This window comes from Equus przewalskii, chromosome 8 (genome assembly GCF_037783145.1).
Source record: "Equus przewalskii isolate Varuska chromosome 8, EquPr2, whole genome shotgun sequence".
Classification (NCBI taxonomy): Eukaryota; Metazoa; Chordata; class Mammalia; order Perissodactyla; family Equidae; genus Equus; species Equus przewalskii.
Genome location: NC_091838.1, coordinates 19,352,847 through 19,373,752, shown reverse-complemented (window position 1 = coordinate 19,373,752; position 20,906 = coordinate 19,352,847). Strand labels below are relative to the sequence as shown.

The 20,906-nt window shown below is 38.0% G+C and overlaps 1 protein-coding gene across 8 annotated transcripts in view; it reads right to left on the bottom strand.

Moving 5' to 3' along the window:
• The window catches only part of PDE7A (phosphodiesterase 7A), a 124,307-nt gene that overhangs the window by 60,455 nt on the left and 42,946 nt on the right, over nucleotides 1-20,906 (bottom strand). For 2 of the 8 annotated variants that reach the window (XR_011543380.1, XM_008522493.2), the window contains exon 1: nucleotides 294-526. The exons of the other annotated variants lie outside the window; for them this stretch is intronic. Coding sequence is in view for 1 of the 2 variants with exons in the window: in XM_008522493.2 (XP_008520715.1) it covers nucleotides 294-353 (60 nt within the window). In the remaining variant the exon portion in view is untranslated. Of the gene's footprint in view, nucleotides 1-293; nucleotides 527-20,906 lie in introns of those variants that run through there. 8 annotated transcript variants of the gene reach the window in all.

Below are 20,906 nucleotides of genomic sequence, written 5' to 3'. Positions count from 1 at the left end.
AAAGTGAAATTCTTTAATCATAAAAACTTTCTGAAGGGAATGATACTGAGGAAAGCTACTTTGATACCAGGGAATGATACCATAAAAAGCCCCTAAGGAGGAACAAGGTGGGAGAAGAAGAAAAATTATATGCAGTAATTTTTAGCTTTTCGGCTGACCGGTAAAACTCATACCTTTTAATCAGAGAAATAAAAACTGAAGCAAAAGAAGAAGAAATTCAACTAGCAATTTCATTCTACCAAATACAAAGACTAATGACTCATGTCACAATCCTAAAAATAAAGATGGCCTACCTTAGAGGCGAGCCACTTGATAAGAACCAAGGCTAGGCACCAGATCAATGTAATTCCCATTGGATCAATCGAAAGCCCGCTGCATAATCTCCCTCCTCTCCCTGCGAGCAATGAGCATGGAAGACTTGCTAGGCGTTTGAAAACAACCAGCTGTCCCGAGGCAGAAGAGAGGGGACACTGACTGCCTTGAACCTCAAGCAGCTGCCTTCAAACAACAATCACCTGACTGCTCTGAGAATGCGCTGCCAGCCAGCCTTCTTACCCAGCGCGGGCTTTCTGCCACAGCCAGGGTTGGGTAGAACAGCGTAAACAATGTGGGAAGAGGAAAGGAAAAATACCTTAGTGAGGGCTACCCTGACAGTCTTCCAAACCGTATATGAAGGAGGTCTCAGGCTAGCCCCAAACACTTCTACAATCTTAATGCTAACAGAGTGCTTTGAAACAACTTTCAAAAAATATTTGGCAGTACTAACAATTTCTTTAACATAGACCAGCTTTACAGGTGTAAAGTCTTGGTGTTCAAAAATATTAATGCATTTTATCCTATCTTTTCAACTTTTAACAGTGAATTTCTTCAACTTTTTATTTCCATTAGAGAGTCAGGGTAACTTTATGAACGTTAGAGGCTTTCATAAATATTGTCTGTGCCATTTAAAATTATAATTCACTCATTTTGGATTTATTGACAAAGGCCAGTCTAAAGCACATTTTCAAGCAATTAAAAGCATATTATTTCCAAGCCCTAACTGCAATCTAGCTTATATTACAATATTTTTGGTACATGTCTCATTCTTCTCTTGGCTCTCTAATAGCAAAGCGGGCCTAGGTTCATCCATCTTCGTCATCTCTCACAGCAGCCAGCAGGCTGCAGGGAGTATTAAACCCTTTCATGAAACTTGTATTCAAGTATTCAGCAAATATTTATGAAGCTGCTACTTTGTACCAGGCCCAGGGCTAGATGCCAGGGGCATAATCACTGCATAAAACCAGACATGGCTCCTGCCCTTGTGAAGCTTACCGTTTAGTCAGAGTCTACACAAAACAAAGTCTGCAAATAAATACAAAATTGCGACTGTAAGAAGTACAATGAAGCTGAGATAGGACCTGCCAACAAAGCCTAGTTCTGACCTCATTAAGAGGTGAAGGACTTCTTCCCAGAGTCCCTGAAATGTCCTGGAACTGAAATGAAGGGGCAAGAACACAAAGAGGACAGGAAAAACGATCTGCAAGTAGGGTAAGTAGAAGCAATGGGAAGACCAGGGGAGGCTAGAAGGCAGAAATGGGAGAGCCAGAGCGGAGGGCCTGTGAAGGTATTTCATCTTCATCCTAAAAGCTAATGCCAACCTGAAGAAGTTTAACTTTAGCTGTGACAGCACTGTGTCATGCACTGCAGCTCATGAGTGGACAAAGTCATCTGCATGTCAACGGTACACAAATGATGGTTCTAAAATATTTGAAAACAGACCAAATAGTTCAAATACTAATGCTATTTTCATTGTCCAATCTTCAGTACAAAGAGCTTATTTAAAAGAAAAGTTAATTCTAGACCTGTCAAAATAAAGCATAAATTAAATTCACAGGTCTAAATCAAAATTTTCCCAAACTGAAGCCATTCATAACACATGGCCATAAATTTCTCTCTACACTTTCTACATTATATACATCCCTTCTTACGACTAAACTAACAAACTGTAATGCTAATCTTCACACAAATAGAGATAACTTTTTAATTTCGTCATGAAACCACGTGTGACACGAGGTCGTCAGCGTCTTCGATTACTCTCTGCATTCCAGAAAGGTTCCAGTAACCAAACTCAAAGGATGCCCGGGATTAGGACAGAGCAGCAGAATGTATATTAGCCCAGTTCTCAGGGGAAATGCTGGTGGTCATCAGTAAGGGGCTGTGTGGCCTGGACTAGTGGCTAAAATGAGGTCATTATCTGCTGCTCTGGCCTGGCTTGCACACTCCAAATCAGCCCATTACCACAATTCTTAGCCCAGGAATACTTCACAGTTCCCTTCCAATCAGCTGCTTAAAAGCCAAGTTTCGAGAAGCAAATACCAATGATCTTATTTTTGGTACTTAAATATTTTTATAAATGTCTTTTAGGTTAATGGTGAGCTCAAGAATCTGCACTTTCTTTTAGCCTAAAAGAGAAGAATTGAACAGTAGAAGATGGGGAAAAAAATCAGAATTGAGACAGACAGAAAAAAAGACAGTAAGAAAGGCAGTCCCCAAAGTTCTCTCATTTAAATGAATTTCTGTTAAGATTATTTCCACCATCTCAAAACTCCCCTGCGTTTGGAGTCAAGACACTGGGTTTATTTCCCAGCCTTACTGCCAACAGCTGAGTGCTGCCAGACAAGTCACCACCTCTCTGGGCCTTATTTTCCTCCCCTTCACAGGAGTTAAATAACATCTATAAAAGAATACCTAGCTTGTTCATAGTAGGCTCTCAATAAATTTTATTTACGAATCAGAATATTTAAGACTTAAGAATGATAATGATCTAACCACCCTGGTGCTGCTTCAACTTCGAGCTTCACCGAAATTGCAACGGCCCATGAAGGGAACCTGCGCTGCACCTGCCCAGTGCCCCGAGAGACCTCTTCTGAGCCCGGAGGGCTGTGGTCGTGGCTGTCATTTCTAACACGAGTGAACAGGTTGGCTCCCTAAAATGGTTCCCCCAGCATCCTCTTCTTAAATTTCAACTGTATGTCTGGCACTGAAATAGAGACAATCAAGACACAGCCCTCCCAGATGAGAAAATTTCCTATTTGAATATAAATAGCTATTGAGTTTAGGTCTAAAATCATAGATCCTTCCTTGCTAATAACAGATTTACATCACTCAAATCTTACAAAAATCTCAGGGAATATATTTTTCTTAAAACAGTATACAATTTTCTTAATGGCATGAACTTAATGGCTTTATAACTTTTTCTTATTTTGAGATATGAAATATTTACTACTAATTTATCTTGATAAGTTACAAGGCCTCTCTTAATAATAAAGAATTTCAGGGGCCAGCCCCATGGTGCAGTGCTTGAGTTTGGCACGCTCCACTTCAGTGGCTCGAGTTTGTGGGTTTGGATCCCAGGCGCAGACCTACATCGCTCGTCAGCCATGCTGAGGAGGCAACCCACATATAAAGTGCAGGAAGACTGGCACAGATGTTAGATCAGGGCTAATCTTCCTCAAGTAAAAAAAAAAAAAAAAAAAGAGGAAGGCTGGAAACAGATGTTAGCTCAGGGCTGATATTTCTCAGCAAAAACAAAAATTCAGTAAGGTTAAAAAAAAATCCAACAGCTGTGATCAAATTAATATGAACACTTCTTTATAATATATATTTATTTCTTAGAAAATTCTCCTAAAAATCAGTCTTTCCAGATCAAATCATGTAATTTATTATTCCACAAAGAAATAGTTGCCTCTTGTACACTCATGTATTTTTTCACATTAACATTTCCTACCTGTCTCCAAGCCTTAGTAAAACATGGCAGGGTAACAAAAAAAATCACTTGATTATACGAGAAAAATTAATGCATGGGATACAACTACACTTTAAAAAAAATAACTTGATACAATAAAAAGAAAGTATAAAACTTCTTACCTTTCTGGGGCTTATAAAACTAATATCTTAATTAAAGTATTAAAGGCAGATCTCACTATTTTAGGAGTGTGATCAATAGAAAGAAAAGATATGACTTTGATCACTGTGTCTCAGAGCAGCAATCCAAGTGCAAATTTTATCCCTAGGGCTCTCTGCCACCCACAGGACACCTGTCAATCTTGGCAATAGCCTTTAGCTATCCATATAGAGACTCAGCATGTCCCTCTCTTGACCAAATTAGACTAACCTCATCTGCATTGACATCAGTGTCTATAATTTTGGAATCTCGTTGACAGAAATAGCCTATCCCAGAGTTCTTTACACAAATTTAGTGTCTGTAGAAAAGTATAACCAAATTTGTAATAGAAAAATGTGAATACTGCAGTCAAAACCCCCCAAATGTGCTTTTATCATTTTGAATTCTAGTCAATTTTATTAACAAATAATAAATTAGGGTGTGCTTTTTCTTTCTTTTCCTAAAATATACATATCAGGACTTACTATTTTTCAAATGGTATGAATTTCAAGAGCTATGAACCTGACAAAACAAGGAAGTTTTGATAACTAACAAAAATTATTTTAAAACTGTGGTAACATGACATTTTACCAGTTAATTAAGACCTTTGTGCCACACTGGCAGAGCTCTGAAGTAAGTTTTCTGTTATATAGTATGTCCGTACATGACGGCAACAGACTTGTGACTAGTCACGGTATGAAGGAGGCAATAAAAACACCATGACATTCTACAAACACTCAAGTATTCTGGTCCACAAAACTACATTTTATGATATTAAAAGAACTTACAGATTTGCTTATCGAACCATTGTTCATAGTATTTTAAAAATTATGGAAAAGTAGAAAGGGTCACAATTTTCAGAAGGAAAAAAACCCCAGTGGTATAGATTCCACAAGCGTAGAATTTGGACTTAGAAAAGGGCATACAATGTGGATAATGTAAGTGTAAGGCTATACTCGTTTATTAGACCAGGAGAATGTCACCGACACAGGACACCTTAACGCTGGCAAGGCTGCGCACAATGTCTCTGGTGGCACCCTTAGGAACAAGACAGCAACGTGAGCCCCACACTACAGGCAGGTAGACCCTGGCTGACTGAACCAAACTACCCAGATACCCAGAGATTAATACTTGATATTAAACTAGTGGAAGATTTTTAGAGGTAACTAACAGAACGCTGCATTTGACCTTGTCTCGTTCCACAGTTTATTTATTGGGGTGCAGATCAGACAAATGCATATCAAATCTGCATATAAAACACAAACAGGAAAACAGCATGCTTAATAACAAAATAACTTAAATAAAGAATAAAGCCCACAGTTTTATATAAAATAAACGGCATGTGTGTAGAACAATGAAAATGGGTTTACAAAGTTTCCTTTAAAAAAAAGAGAAAAGGCCAGAATGTTTAAACTCTAAGTTAATAAGAGACAATAAGAAAAAGCAATTTTAGGAGGCACTGATAATATCCAGATAAGAATCCTTCACTATTCTTAATACAGGCCACATTTATAAGACCAAGCTCAGTTTTGAATATTACACTGGAAGATGCATACATACATGACATTTTTAAATGCAGATAAGGATAATATATAAAGAACAGTTTTACAAACTGAGATACTTCAAGCAAAGAAATAAAAAGAAGGACAGAATGTGTTAAACTGCTGTAAGATAAAATAACCAAAGGGGTTCGGCTCTATTCTGTGAAATGACAGAAGGTGGAAGTAGGACCAATGGGCAGAAGTTTATGAAAAATAGAATTTGACTCAATATTACTGTCTAAGAACTTTCTACAATTAGAGCCATGTAAATTGAAAGGAACTGCCTCAAATTCGCCTCTGTCAAGGAGGTCGTGGGGCTGGCTAGAACAACCGACCTTCGAGGTCTCTGCCAATTCTAAGATTCCACAATACTATAATTGACTCAATTTCATAATCAAAGGCTTTTGAAGAAAGCTACTGTTATTAAAGGCTTCTCAACGGGAAATGCATCCACCACCACACCCCACACTCCTAGCCATCCTGCCTTCCTCAAGGCTATTAGAACTGGTGGTTACTGGCATTTATCTTAAAAGATACTTTTTTAATGAGAACTATTTGTAGGTCGGGAAAAAAAACTTTACTTCTAAAAATAACATTATGAACAAACCACTACTTGTGAGTAAACATATATCAAAATATTTATAACATAGATACCAAAGAAGAAAAATACTAATCTCTCCAGAGATTGGACAAATCTAAAAAGAAAACTTCAAAATAAGGATGGTAACTGTCAATAATTGCTCCCCTCTCCAAATCAATCAGAGTAGAAGCACCAAGAATTTCTGAAGTGTACTTGAGGCACAATGAAGTGAACAGCACTATTTCACATCCACATATAGTATTGCAAAGGAGAGAGAAAAGACAGAAAGAGATTTTGAGATTTCCACCGTGTTAGGCATGAGGGATATAATACAACTGAGCCACAGCCCTCGCCCTCACATAGCTCAGACTGTCGTGGTGGCTACAGTCAATCACAATCACATGAAATTACAATACAAACAAATGTTAAGATGCTCTGAGTACCAAGTATGACACCTAGCCCAGGAATGGGTAGTATCAGGAAGACCACTGGAAAAACGGACATGTAATTCGTCTCTTAAATGATGCATAAGAGTTTGTCACACAAAAGGTAGAGAAGAGAGTTCCAGGCAAAAAAGCAGTGTGTGCAAATAGCAGAGGGAAGCAAAATCAAGGCCAACTAAAAATATAAACAAGGTTCAATAAATGACAGGGTAACTAGTACTGGACTAGTCCTCCCACCATGAATAACTAGACAGCAAGGCTTTTTATACCAAACATATGAGACATTGTTTTCAAATGTCAGACAATAAGTAGCACAGGACTTTGACTCCTGAGAGAAGAGAAAACAAAAAACAAGGCGAGCCCTATAGTTGCCCAGGTTTCTTCTTGAAGGCAATTACCAAACCCAGAAGCAGAGCACAGCAGTCTCACAAAGCTAAGGACACAGACTGGAGTTCAGGGAGGCTGAGGCACTTGGAATTTGCAGGGCTGAGTATCAGAGAAAGAGCTGTAAACATAACAGCTCCAAAAGTCCAAAAGTGGGTGCCCTTGAGTCTCTAGCTGACACTAAGCCAGGCATACGTAGGATGAGATTCCATGAAGCTGGGAAAAGAACAATTACCAGGGAAAGAACAACCACAGTGGAGTTGGGAGACATCTGAGTCAGAAGCAACCACAGCAAAGAGCTCTCACAGAACACCTGAGACATTCCATCGAGACCCCAGAAATGCCATACTTTAGGAAAAGGGCAAAAGTAGCCCATCTATGCAGAAAGTTCTACCGGACAGCACTGTCTGGACCCACACTAAGAAAGCTTATAATGAGCTTAAAAGAATCAGGCTGATCTATAACTAAATTGCCTGCCAGATCAAAACTCAACACTCTTTTCAGTATGACAAATCAAAAACTACAAATTAGGAGAATAAACAAGAAAATGTGACCCCAAACCAGGTGGCAAAAATGGAAAATAAAAACAAACCCAGAAGTGATCAGACAATGGAATCAGTAGATAAGGACTTTTAAATGTTATTGTAAAGATTTAGAGGAAACTATGCATACTATGAAAAAAAGAAATTGAAACATTTTTTAAAAAGTGGATCACTTATAGCTGAAAAATACAATATGTAAAATGAAAATGTCACAGTTGGGCTTAACAGCAAACTAAACATTGTAGAAGAAGAAATCAAGAGAAACTGCCTAAAACATTTTCCAAATTTGATGCTAACTATCAATAGATATGTCAAAGAAGCTCAATGAACCCCCAAAGAGGAGAAACACAAAGAAAACCACACCAAAATACATCACAATAAAACTGCCAAAAACCATCTAATACCAATATCAGACACAGACATTACAAGTAAAGGAAACCATAGACCAAATCCCTCATACACAGACATAATTTTTTAAAGAAAATATTAGTAAATCAACTCCAAAAAATCTAAAAAGGAAAAACATCATGACTAAGTAGAGATTATCCTAAGAATCCAAAATTGGTTTAATGTTCAAAAAAATAAATGTAATTCAACATATTAATAGACTAAGAGGAAAAAATCATATAATCATTTCAATTAATATGAAAAAGCATTTAACATAATTCAATACCCATTTGTGATAAAAAACAGTCTTACTAAACTAGGAATAGAAGGAACCTTCTTAGCTGATAAAAGACATCTATGAAAAATCTACAGTGGTTATCATACTTAATAAAAAACTCAATGCTTTTGCCCTAAGTTCATGAACAAGACAAGGATATCCGGTTTACCATTTCAACATGGTATTTAAAATCAGAGCCAATGCATAAAGGCAAGAAAAAGAAGCATAAGGCATACAAATTAGAAAGGAAAAAGAAAAACTGTCTTTATCTGCAGATAATATGATTGTCTATGTAGAAAATCCTAAAGACTTTACAAAAGAACTAATAGAACCAATAAAATTTAGCAAGGTCACAGAACAAAAAGCCAATGTACAAAAATCAACTGTATTTCTATATACCAGTAAAAAAATGATTGGAAAATAAAATTTAAAAACACTATTTTCAGTAGGATCCACAAACATGAAATACTTAGGGACAAATCTTATCAAATATGTGCAAGATCTGTACAATGTATAATAATACATTTTTGAGACAAATTAAAGACCTAAATAAATGGAGAAATTCCACGTTGTTATGGGATTGAATTATGTTCCACAAAAGATATATCAAGGGGCTGGCCCAGTGGCGCAGCAGTTAAGTTCACATGTTCTGCTTCAGCTGCCCAAGGTTTGCCAGTTCAGATCCTGGGTGAGGACATGGCACCGCTTGCCAAGCCATGCTGTGGTAGGCGTCCCACATATAAAGTAGAGGAAGATGGGCATGGATGTTAGCTCAGGGCCAGTCTTCCTCAGCAAAAAAAGAGGATTGGCAGCAGATGTTAGCTCAGAGCTAATCTTCCTAAAAAAAAAAAAAAAAAAGATGTCGAAGTCCTAACCCCCAACACCTGTGAATGTGACCTTATTTGGAAATAGGTTCTTGGTACATGTAATCAAGTTAAGGTGAGGGCCTACCGGGTTAGAATGGGCTCTAAATCCACTATAACTTGTGTTCTTATAAGAAAAGGGAAAGTTAGACACAGACACACAACCACACAGGGAAGAAGGCCCTGTGAAGATGGAGGCAGAGAGCAGAGTGATGCAGCTACAACCCAAGGATGTCCAGCAACCACCAGAAGCTAGAACAGACAAGGAAGGATTCCTCTCCTAGAGCCTTTAGAGAACACAGCCCTTCCAGAGAACATGAACCTTAATTTCTGACTTCTGGCCTCAGAACTGTGAGAGAACAAATTTCTGTTGCTTTAAGCCACCCAGTTTGTGACGGTTTGTTTTGGCAGCCCTGGAAATTTAATGCACATGTTTATGGATTGGAAGGCTTAATGTTGTTGTCAATTTTCCCCAAATTAATCTACAAATTCAATGCAATCCCAATTAAAATTACAGCATATTTTGTAGAAATTGACAGGTTAATCCTAGAATTTATATGGAAACATGAAAGACCTAGAATACACAAAATTTTGAGGGGGAGGGGAAACAACAAGATTGGAGGACTTAGACTGCCTGATTCTAAGCCTTACCATGAAGCCCCAGTACTCCAGACAGCGGCATTTACGCCACGGCAGACAGAGATCCACAGAATTGAAGAGAGAGCTCAGAAACAGACCCACGCTTACATAGTCAATTAATGTCTGACGAAGGCGCCGAAGTAATTCAAGGGAAAGTGCAGTCTTTTCAACAATGGTACTGGAAAAACTATGTAAACATTAAAAAAATGAACTTCAACATGCAATTGCACCTCTACAAAAAATTAACATAGATCATAAACCTGAACATAAAGGCCAAAATAATAAAATTTCTAAGTATGAGAATATATTCATTATCTTGGGTTAAGATTTCTAGATACAAAAACACTTATCATAAAAGAAAAAATATGTTAATTGGACTTGATTACAATTAAAAACTTCTGCTCTTTGAAAGACAGCGTTAAGTTACGAAAAAGCAAATCACAGATTCTAAGAAAATATTTGCAATACATAAATCTGACAAAGGACTTGTATCCAGAATATATTATACATATATTAAAAATTCATAAATTGAGAAAAAGACCAAAAAATTCAAATAGAAATATAGGCTAGGGGCCAGTCCAGTGGTGCAGCAGTTGCGTTTGCGAACTCCACTTCGGCAGCCTGGCGTTTGCCTGTTCAGGTCCCAGGCACAGATCCACACCCCACTTATCAAGCCATGGTATGGCAGGCATCCCACATATAAAATAGAGGAGGATGGGCATAGATGTTAGCTCAGGGCCAGTCTTCCTCAGCAAAAAGAGGAGGATTGGCAGCAGATATTAGCTCAAGGTTAATCTTCCTCACATACACACACAAAAATACACTAAATATTTGAACAGACAAGTCATAATAGAAGACATACAAATAGCTAATACACACATGAAAAGATGCTCAACACATTTAATCATCAGAGAAATGAAAATTAAAGCCACAAAAAGATACTGCTACATACCCATGAGAATGGCTAAAATTAAAAAGAGTGACAATATCTAGTGTTGACAAGGATGAAGAATAATTAGAACTAACTCTTTACAAAAGAAACACGTCCAAAAAATGACCTAAACATGAATACTTGTAGCAGCTTTATAACAGTCAAGCTGGTAACAACACAAGTATCCATCAATTTGTAAATGGGTAAATGAACTGTGGTATATCCATACAATGGAATACTACTCATCAATAAAATGAAACAAACTACTGATACATGCAAAGAAATGGATAAATCTCAGAAAACACTGCTAAGTGAAAAAAATCAGGAAAAACAGTATTTTCTGTATGATTCTATTTACATGAGGTTCTAGAATGGGCAAAACTAATCAATAGCGGTTGTCTGGGCCAGGGGCTAGGGGCAACTGACTACAAAAGGACCCAAGGGAACTTTTTGGGATGACTGAAGAGTACAGTATCTTGATCGGGGTATTAGTTGCATGGCTGTACACCTCTTAAAACTTATCAAACTGTATATAAATTACGCCTCAGTAAAGCTGAATTTCAAAAACAGGAGCAAAATCTATCCCCTCCCACCCACAAAGGAAATTTAATACAGTTAGAGTGTAAAGCGAAGTTGGGAGTGGCGAGGGAGTTGAGACTAGAGAAGTAATAACGACTTTGTCAACAATACTAAGGAGTCTGAATTCGATACAAGGGACAAAAGGAAACCACTAAGAGGTTTTATTTACGAGAGTGATGCATAAATTATGTTTTGGAAAAAATACTTTGGGTCCCAGTGTGTGAAACGGATTAACACAGTGGAAGACTTCAGTCTTCAAGAGATCTGTAAGAAGGCTACTGTCTCAATCCAGAACAAGATGATGGCCTAGGTTAGGGTAGTGGTCATGAAAAGAGAGAAAACTGATGGGATTCAAGAGACTGACTTGCTCTCATGTTTCAGGAGAGCGTTAAGTGCCCCAGGGACAACTGAGTGCAAGTGTTGACTCAGGGGCTGGGCTCGTGAGCCTCAAGGGCTTGAAGGAGAGGTGGGCTGGAGAGAGGGATTTCAGGGTAACCCTCTACTAATCAAAACCATACGGTGAGTAAGACTACCCAAGGAGATAAGAGAAGACGGTTAAAACCAAAATCTTGAGGCTCACAACAGGAGAGGACCGGGAGGAAGGGCAAAAGGTCAAAATTCACAAATGGTCCCTATTCACACTCACTAGCACGCCCCCGATGCTACCTGTTTTCTCTCTCACACATATATACATATAACATTCCTTTCCCTCTTAAACCTCAGTAACTGTTAAAGTCAGTAAGAAACAGCTTTGAATACAATAAAAAAAAAGCAATTGACAAGAAGGCCACTGCTCAACAAATCTCAAACTGAACTTCCTTTTAGGGCTTCAACTTTCTTCCAGACTTAGGCTAGAGAAAGAACTTTTGGTTCAGCTCCTCCCCCTAGTCCAGGCTCATGTAGTTCCCTTTTAAGATGAAAGCAAGATAACAGCAAATAATATTAAAAACTCTTCCTCCAGTTCTGTAACAGATACTGATTTGAAAGAGGAAGCCAAGAATAAATTGCAGCTAACCAAGATAAAACCCATTTCCTATTACTATTATTATTATTTACTAGGTGATATAGATGAATCTGTTTAGTAGAGTCTCTGAGATCACATCCAACAGCAGACTAGGGTAGAGAATGGACCCTACCACTGAAAACAAATGAAGATGCTGGAAGATAAAGTACCTACTGAAATGAACCTGTGAGGTGGTAAGAAAATACAGAATACTCAGGCAAAAACTAAGTAAAGGCAGGAAGGCATAAAGATAAGCAGAGTTCTGGAACTGGCTCTCACTGCAAGGTCAAAGCAAAGTGGATGAACCTGAGCTCCGGGTTTTCCACAACCTCACGGGGATACAGAACAACCAAAGACCAAAGCGCAGGCTGGCCACAGTGCAGAGCACCTCCCAGTAACTAACACTAATGTGATACAATGAGCAATAATAACTACATTCTATGCTTATTTAAAAAAATAGCTTGAATCAACTAGTGCAATTTGACAACCATTAGCTAGGAGAATACGATACAAATTTATGCAGGCTGGCAAAAAGATTGTCATCTTTTAGATTTGTTACCATTTTGATGAAGTTAACTGCAAAGGCAATTAAGACTAATTAATGCTACCTTAAGGAGCTCTAACTAGAACAATGTATAAAAAGCAGTTTAGTAAGGTTCAGAAAAAAACTATTTTCTCTTAACACCATTTGTTTACATTTAATAAAATGAAGAGAACACGAAAGCTTCTGTACTTAGCATATATAATTATAATGCTAATTATAATGCTTTGTTTAAAATAGAATAGACAAAGAATTAAAAAGGCAAAAATAACTCTTAATTTGCATTGAAGTACATGGTACTTCTTGTTCAAAAGAAATGCATTTATAATCAACACTACAAAAAAATGTGAAACAATTTATATTATCCAACGTCAACAAAAGTAAAGAAATATTTTCTTCATAGAGACAAAAAGTAGAATAGAGGTTACCAGAAGCTGGAGAAAGAAGGGACTAGCAGCTAGTTATTGTTTAATGGGTACACAGTTTCTATGTCACATGATGAAAGAGTTCAGGAAACGGACAGTGATGATGGTTGCACAACATTGTGAATGTACTTAATGCCACTGAATTGTGTATTTAAAAATGGTTACAATAGTAAATTTTATGTTAGGTGTATTTTAGCACAATAAAAAAAAATACTGTTATTTAATTTTCCTTAAAGTTTAGAATTCTTCTAAGTCTGAAATTCATGCAAATACCCTCTTAAAAGTGACTAAGCACTGGGGAGCATAGGCTTTGGGTCAAGTGATCATAGATTCAAATCTGAGGTCTACTCTTCCTAACCCGATAAAAGTTACATTCTAGAAGCCTCAGTTTCCTCCACCTGGAAAATGGGAAAGTACTTGGACACAAAGTTATAGTAAGAATTAAAACAGACAGTTATGGTATGCATCAAGATAATCAAGAAATGTCACCAAGGTGAATTCTTTTTTTTTTTTTTTTTAAAGATTTTATTTTTTCCTTTTTCTCCCCAAAGCCCCCCAGTACATAGTTGTATATTCTTCGTTGTGGGTCCTTCTAGTTGTGGCATGTGAGACGCTGCCTCAGCGTGGTCTGATGAGCAGTGCCATGTCCGCGCCCAGGATTCGAACCAACGAAACACTGGGCCGCCTGCAGCGGAGCGCGCGAACTTAACCACTCGGCCACGGGGCCAGCCCCACCAAGGTGAATTCTTATCCAATTCTCGGACATAGCCCAAAAGAAGAGTCATTAGCTAAATTTACAAACTTTTAAAAGTCACATAACACCTTTTAACCAGTGCTTGGATAATATATTCAGGCATATCAGAGACAATTCAAATTCTTTCTACAGGCTGTCCTCTCTACAGACATTAATCAGCCTTGCTCCTATTTAAATTGCCAGCTTCTCTAAATTACAATACAAGATAGTCATGGAATTAAAAACAAACAGAACAAACCTCTAACTTATTCATTAAGTAAAAGTTCGACCATAATGCTCCTCTTTTCAAACGTTTGTCAGCCGTTACCCAGTGGTAACAGTCCGTTCCTGTCATCTGCATCAGTAACAGGCGTGTGTTGAACAGTGTTAAACCAGTCAAACGTTCGCCCAAGTGGTTCAGAGTCTAAATCACAATTTTACTCTTTAAGGAAATCACATATGGCTGGCATACGCAGCATTTAAGCTCAAGTGTCAAATAGTCTGCGCACCCCCACATGATGAGTTATTCTTCTGACATCCTGTATCGTATGTATGCATGTGTGTGCATATCTATTTTTAAATTATTATTATCTGTATATTATAATATTTTGACATCTTAAAAAACCTTTCTGACTGGGGGAAAACTGCACCCTCCAGGACAAGCCAATTCTTAGAGATAGTAGAGGGACCAGCCAGGAGCATGTCCAAGACAGAGCCAGACCTCAAACTCTTGTATCTCAAGAGGCCTTAACCATCCCAGGGCCAGGTACCAGGCAACTAGGGATCACTCCTATAGCCCACAGCCCGCCAAAATTATTCAGATTAGCCAATCCTAAACAGTTCACTCTGCCCTGCCTTACCTTTCCCTGGGAAACCCCAACAAAGGTCATGGCCTCATGCTGTCTCCTCACTCCTGTCTTCTGCTTCCTGACCACCCACCCTAGTGTTTTCTCATGTAACTCTGTGTGGTGTGCCATGCTTCCTGTCTCTAGGACCTGTGAGTGTAACAAACTTTGTTTTTTCCTGAGTCTTTCCTGTGTCTTCTCTTGTGGCCACACCTGACTATCTCATAAAAGAATATAAAACAGATCCACAGATAGAGAAAATACAAAATAATCTAACACTGTGAGTTGAGTAGTTATGTTTAAATGAACTTTATTTAATTAACCACACAGTATCTACTTATATTTGAAAAACACTAGTATATATATGTATGAGGTTTTTTTTTTTGTGTGTGTGTGTGTATGTATGAGGAAGATTGGCCCTGAGCTAACATCTGTTACCAAGCTTCCTCTTTTTGCTTGAGGAAGATGGTCCCTGAGCTAACATCTGTGCCAGTCTTCCTCTATTTTACATGGGGATGCTACCACAGCATCGCTTGACAAGTGGTGCTAGGTCCCTGTCCAGGATCTGAACCTGCAAATCCTGGGCCACAAAAGCAGAACATGCGAACTTAACCACTACGCCACCAGGCTGGCCAGAGATTTATTTTTTTAAGTTTACTATTTCAAATACATGTAGATTCATGATCCCTTGTCAAAATTCTCCAGGGATTTGCCATTATCAATGGGGAACCACTGGCCAGAAGATGATATGGCAAGGTGGTGTGTATGCACACCCCTGTCTCTTTCCCCCTCTTCCCCATTCCTGACACACACACTTTTGGAAGAGATATAAATACCGGGTATTTATCTAAAAAACATGAAATCAGCAATACAAAGAGATCTATGCACCCTCATGTTCAATGCAGCATTATTCACAATAGCCAAGACGTGGAAGCAACCCAAGTGCCTATCAACTGATGAATGGATAAAGAAGATATGGTATATGTGTAGACATATATATATATATACGTGTGTGTGTGTGCATGTATACACGTACACAATGGAATACTACTCAGTGAAAAAAAAACAAGACAAAATTGTCCCATTTGCAACAACACTGGTGGACCCTGAGGGTATTATGTTAAGCGAAATAAGCCAGACAGAGAAAGACAAACATTGTATTATTTCATTCATATGAAGATAAACAAACACATGGATAAAGAGAACAGATTAGTAGTTACCAGAGGGTAAGGGGGTAGGGGATGGGAGAGAGAGGTAAAGGGGCACATATATATGGTGACAGATAAACACTAGACTACTGGTGGCGAGCACAATGCATTCTATACAGAAATTGATATATAATAATGTATACCTGAAACTGCACATTATAAACCAATACTACCTCAATAAAATAATTAAAAAAAGAAAAACTGATAGGATTTCTTAAAAACCCTATATGATCAAAGTTAAAAGGGGGACACACCAAAAAGCACAAAATACTTAACCCTCTCATCAAATTGCATACACAGCACCTTATCATACACCCTATACCTACCACACAGCGTGATATTTTTTACTACCAAGAAGATAAAGAAAACCACTTAATATTTGTCTTTTATGGTACAAATTTAACCCTATTATTTCATTTTCACCCTACATGTACCCGAATTCTAACCAAATATTTTACTCACAATTTCCTGAACACAGCCTGCCATAACCACTGCCAGACTCGCACTCAACTCATTTGCTCAACCTCGAATGCACTTCCTTCCACTCGGGAAAGTCATGTCAGTTTTAACACCTGCCACATGTGGTTGTATAAAGAGAAAAATGAAATCCAGTCATTTTAGCCATCAGAATGGTTTATTTCAAGATTTACTGGGGAAGCTTAAAAAAACGACTAAACTAAAATAGGTAATTTGATGCAACTGAAAGTTTTAATTCATTCTGTGAATAATTAAAAACCAGTTAGAGAAAACACAGGCAATTCACCACTGATGAATAAGATATATTTAAAGAGTTTCTGTCTAGAATTATTATACTTGACACCTCATATGAATCCTTCTTACACTACTGTTTGAGTGTAAACTGATATAAGCTTTAAGGAGGGTAACTGGGCAATGTTTATCAAAGGACTTAAAACTACACCTAACATTTTACTAGCCAGACCACTTCCAGGAATTAAGGCAATTATCATAAGGGCCTGATTATTTGATTATAAAAAATGTAACACCTACAATCCTTGAAAGTGAATGCTGTAAAATATAAATGTTCAAACTGTTTTCAAACTGACTACAATTTAACTCTTGGATAGTTTTAACTATTTAAAATGTGTAGTAAATACAATGCACATATCCCATATGTAAATACACAAAGACAGAAAGTAGACTACTAGTTAGTTGCAGGGGCTGGGGAAGTGGGGAGTGAGGAGTCACTGCTAATGGAAGAGTTTCTTTGTTTTTCTGAGGAAGATTAGCCCTGAGCTAACATCCACAGCCAATCCTCTTCTTTTTGCTGAGGAAGACTGGCCCTGAGCTAACGTCTGTGCCCATCTTCCACTATTTTATATGTGAGACGCCTGCCACAGCATGGCTTGATAAGCAGTGGGCAGATCCGCACCCGGGATCCGAACCTGCAAACTCCAGGCTGCCGAAGCGGAACGTGCGAACTTAACCACTGTCCCACCAGGCCAGCCCCTAGTGTTTCTTTTTTAGTGTTCTGAAGTTAGACAGTAGTTCTGAAAAGTGTTCTGAAATTAGATAGTAGTAAAGATGTGCAATACTGCACAACCTTGTGAATAAATTAAAAATCACATTGTACAGGGGCTGGCCCCGTGGCCAAATGGTTAAGTTCGCGCGCTCCACTGCAGGTGGCCCAGTGTTTCGTTGGTTCGAATCCTGGGCACGGACATGGCACTGCTCATCACACCACGCTGAGGTGGCGTCCCACATGCCACAACTAGAAGGACCCACAACGAAGAATATACAACTATGTACCGGGGGGCTTTGGGGACAAAAAGGGGAAAAAATAAAATCTTAAAAAAAAAAAGGAAATCCTTAAAATAAAAAATCACATTGTACATTTTAAACGGGTAAATTTCACGGTATGTGAATGATTTCTCAAAAAAATGCACATATTCAAACATTTAAAAATTTTAACTCTTTGAGGACTCCTACCAAAATATTCATTTATGCTGCCATATTCATTTATGCTGTGTTTTACACAAATTTTAAATGAGGCCTATCTCTGGCATCTGTGTGCATATGAATGCTTACACATGTGTTATTGATTAGCAAAGTCTGGGCTCTGAACTGACCTTCTCTTTCTTCACTTGGGCCTGCGCATGATTCCTCACATAACCCTGGGCTCTGGGGGGGCAACCCAGCTCCAGAAACAAAGGAAAGGCAAACTCACATGCATCTGCTCAGCACATATTTTCATTACAACAAAGCAGTTCCATACCAACAGATGAACGTAGAAGAATGCACTGGGAAAGTATATTATAATTTTAATGCTTAGTCTAACTTTCCTGTACTTTTCTAACTTTTATATTTGTGACAAGGTGGACAGCATTTTAGACATTAGTACTGACCATACACTGAAATAAACATTTCTGGCTATTTTTCCTTCAAATTTCTGGATCACTAATTTAAAAGTATTCTGAAACTGCAGGGGAAATTTTAAAGACTGACAACATTTTTTTAACAGCTTTCTTGAGATACAGTTTGCAAACCACACAATTCACCCAGTTAAAAACACAATGGTTTTTAGTACATTCACAGATATGTGCAACATCACCAGTTAATTCTATAATATCTTCACCCTTACTTCATATGCTCTTTTATAATATCCATGGGAAACCCCACATCCATAAGCAGTTATTCCCACTTCTCCCTCCCTCAAGCCCCAGGCAACCACATGTGTTTTGTGCCCTTATGGAAATACATTTTCTGGATATTTCACATAAATGGAATCATACAGAACATGACCTTTCGTGTCTGGCTTATTTTAATTAGTGTGTTTTGAGGGTCATCCAAGTTGTAGCATGTATCAGAAATTCACTCCTTTTTACTGTTGAATAATATTCCATTATGGATATAACACTTTTTGTTGATCTATTCATCAGCTGATGGACATTTAGGTTGTTTCTACTTTTGGGCTATTTGAATAATGCTGCCATAAACATTCATATACAAGTTTTTGTGTGGCTTTATGTTTTCATTTCTTTTAGGTATATACCTAGAAGTGAAATTGCTGGGTCAATTGGAAGCTTTATGTTTAACATTTTGAGAAACTGCCATCTGTTTTGCAAAGTGGGGACACCATTTCACATTCCAAATAGCAGTGTGTGAGGGTTCTGACTACTCCACATCCTTGCCAACACATCTTATTATCTGAATCTTTTATTCTAGCCATCTCTAACTGTGGTTTTCATTTGCATTTCCCCAATGGAAAAGATGTTGGACTATCTTTTCATGTGCTTACTGGCCATTTGCGTATCTTCTTTGGAGAAATGCCGATTCAGATCCTTGGTTGATGTTTAAATTGGGTTAAATTTGTCTTTTTTATTTTTTTTATTTTTATTTTTTTTCTATTAAAACCGACATCAGCAATTTAATTCCAGCAAAACATCATCCATCACCCTGATGTTTCAATTTGAACTCCAGTGATTTTGTACGTTTGTTTGTTTTAGATTTGTAGCTTTGTTTGGGTTTTAAAGTAATTTAAGAGCTATAGGTATAGAAAATTTGTACCTAGTTTTATATTTGCTCATTTTTTTTTTTTTATTAATGTTATGATAGATTACAACCTTGTGAGATTTCAGTTGTACATTTTTGTTAGTCATGTTGTGGGTACACCACTTCCCCCTCCGTACCCTCCCCCCACCCCCCCTTTTCCCTGGTAACCACCGATCAGATCTCCTTCTCAATATACTAATTTCCACCTATGAGTGGAGTCATATAGAGTTTGTCTTTCTCTGACTGACTTATTTCGCTTAACATAATGCCCTCGAGGTCCATCCACATTGTTGTGAATGGGCCAATTTCGTCTTTTTTTATGGCTGAGTAGTATTCCATTGTGTATATATACCACATCTTCTTTATCCAATCATCAGCTTCTGGGCATGTAGGCTGGTTCCACGTCTTGGCTATTGTAAATAATGCTGCGATGAACATAGGGGTGCAACGGACTCTTGAGATATCTGATATCAGGTTCTTAGGATAGATACCCAGTAATGGGATGGCTGGGTCATAGGGTATTTCTATTTTTAACTTTTTGAGAAATCTCCATACTGTTTTCCATAGTGGCTGTACCAGTTTGCATTCCCACCAACAGTGTATGAGGGTTCCTCTTTCTCCACAACCTCTCCAACATTTGTCGTTCTTGGTTTTGGATGTTTTTGCCAATCTAACGGGGGTAAGGTGATATCTTAGTGTAGTTTTGATTTGCATTTCCCTGATGATTAGCGATGATGAACATCTTTTCATGTGTCTATTGGCCATATTCATATCTTCTTTTGAGAAATGTCTGTTCATGTCCTCTGCCCATTTTTTGATCGGGTTGTTTGTTTTTTTGTTGTTAAGCAGTGTGAGTTCTTTGTATATTATGGAGATTAACCCTTTGTCGGATAAGTGGCTTGTAAATATTTTTTCCCAATTAGTGAGCTGTTTTTTTGTTTCAATCCTGTTTTCCCTTGCCTTGAAGAAGCTCTTTAGTCTGATGAAGTCCCATTTGTTTATTCTTTCTATTGTTTCCCTCAACTGAGGAGTTACAGTGTCCGAAAAGATTCTTTTGAAACTGATGTCAAAGAGTGTACTGCCTATATTCTCTTCCAAAAGACTTATTGTCTCAGGCCTAATCTTTAGGTCTTTGATCCATTTTGAGTTTATTTTGGTGTGTGGTGAAAAAGAATGGTCAATTTTCAATCTTTTGCATGTGGCTGTCCAGTTTTCCCAGCACCATTTGTTGAAGAGACTTTCTTTTCTCCATTGTAGGCCCTCTGCTCCTTTGTCGAAGATTAGCTGTCCATAGATGTGTGGTTTTATCTCTGGGCTTTCAATTCTGTTCCATTGATCTGTGGACCTGTTTTTATACCAGTACCATGCTGTTTTGATCACTGTAGCTTTGTAGTATGTTTTGAAATCGGGGATTGTGATTCCGCCGGCTTTGTTTTTCTTGCTCAGGATTGCTTTAGCAATTCGCGGTCTTTTGTTGCCCCATATGAATTTTAGGATTGTTTGTTCAATATCTGTGAAGAATGTTCTTGGGATTCTGATTGGGATAGCATTGA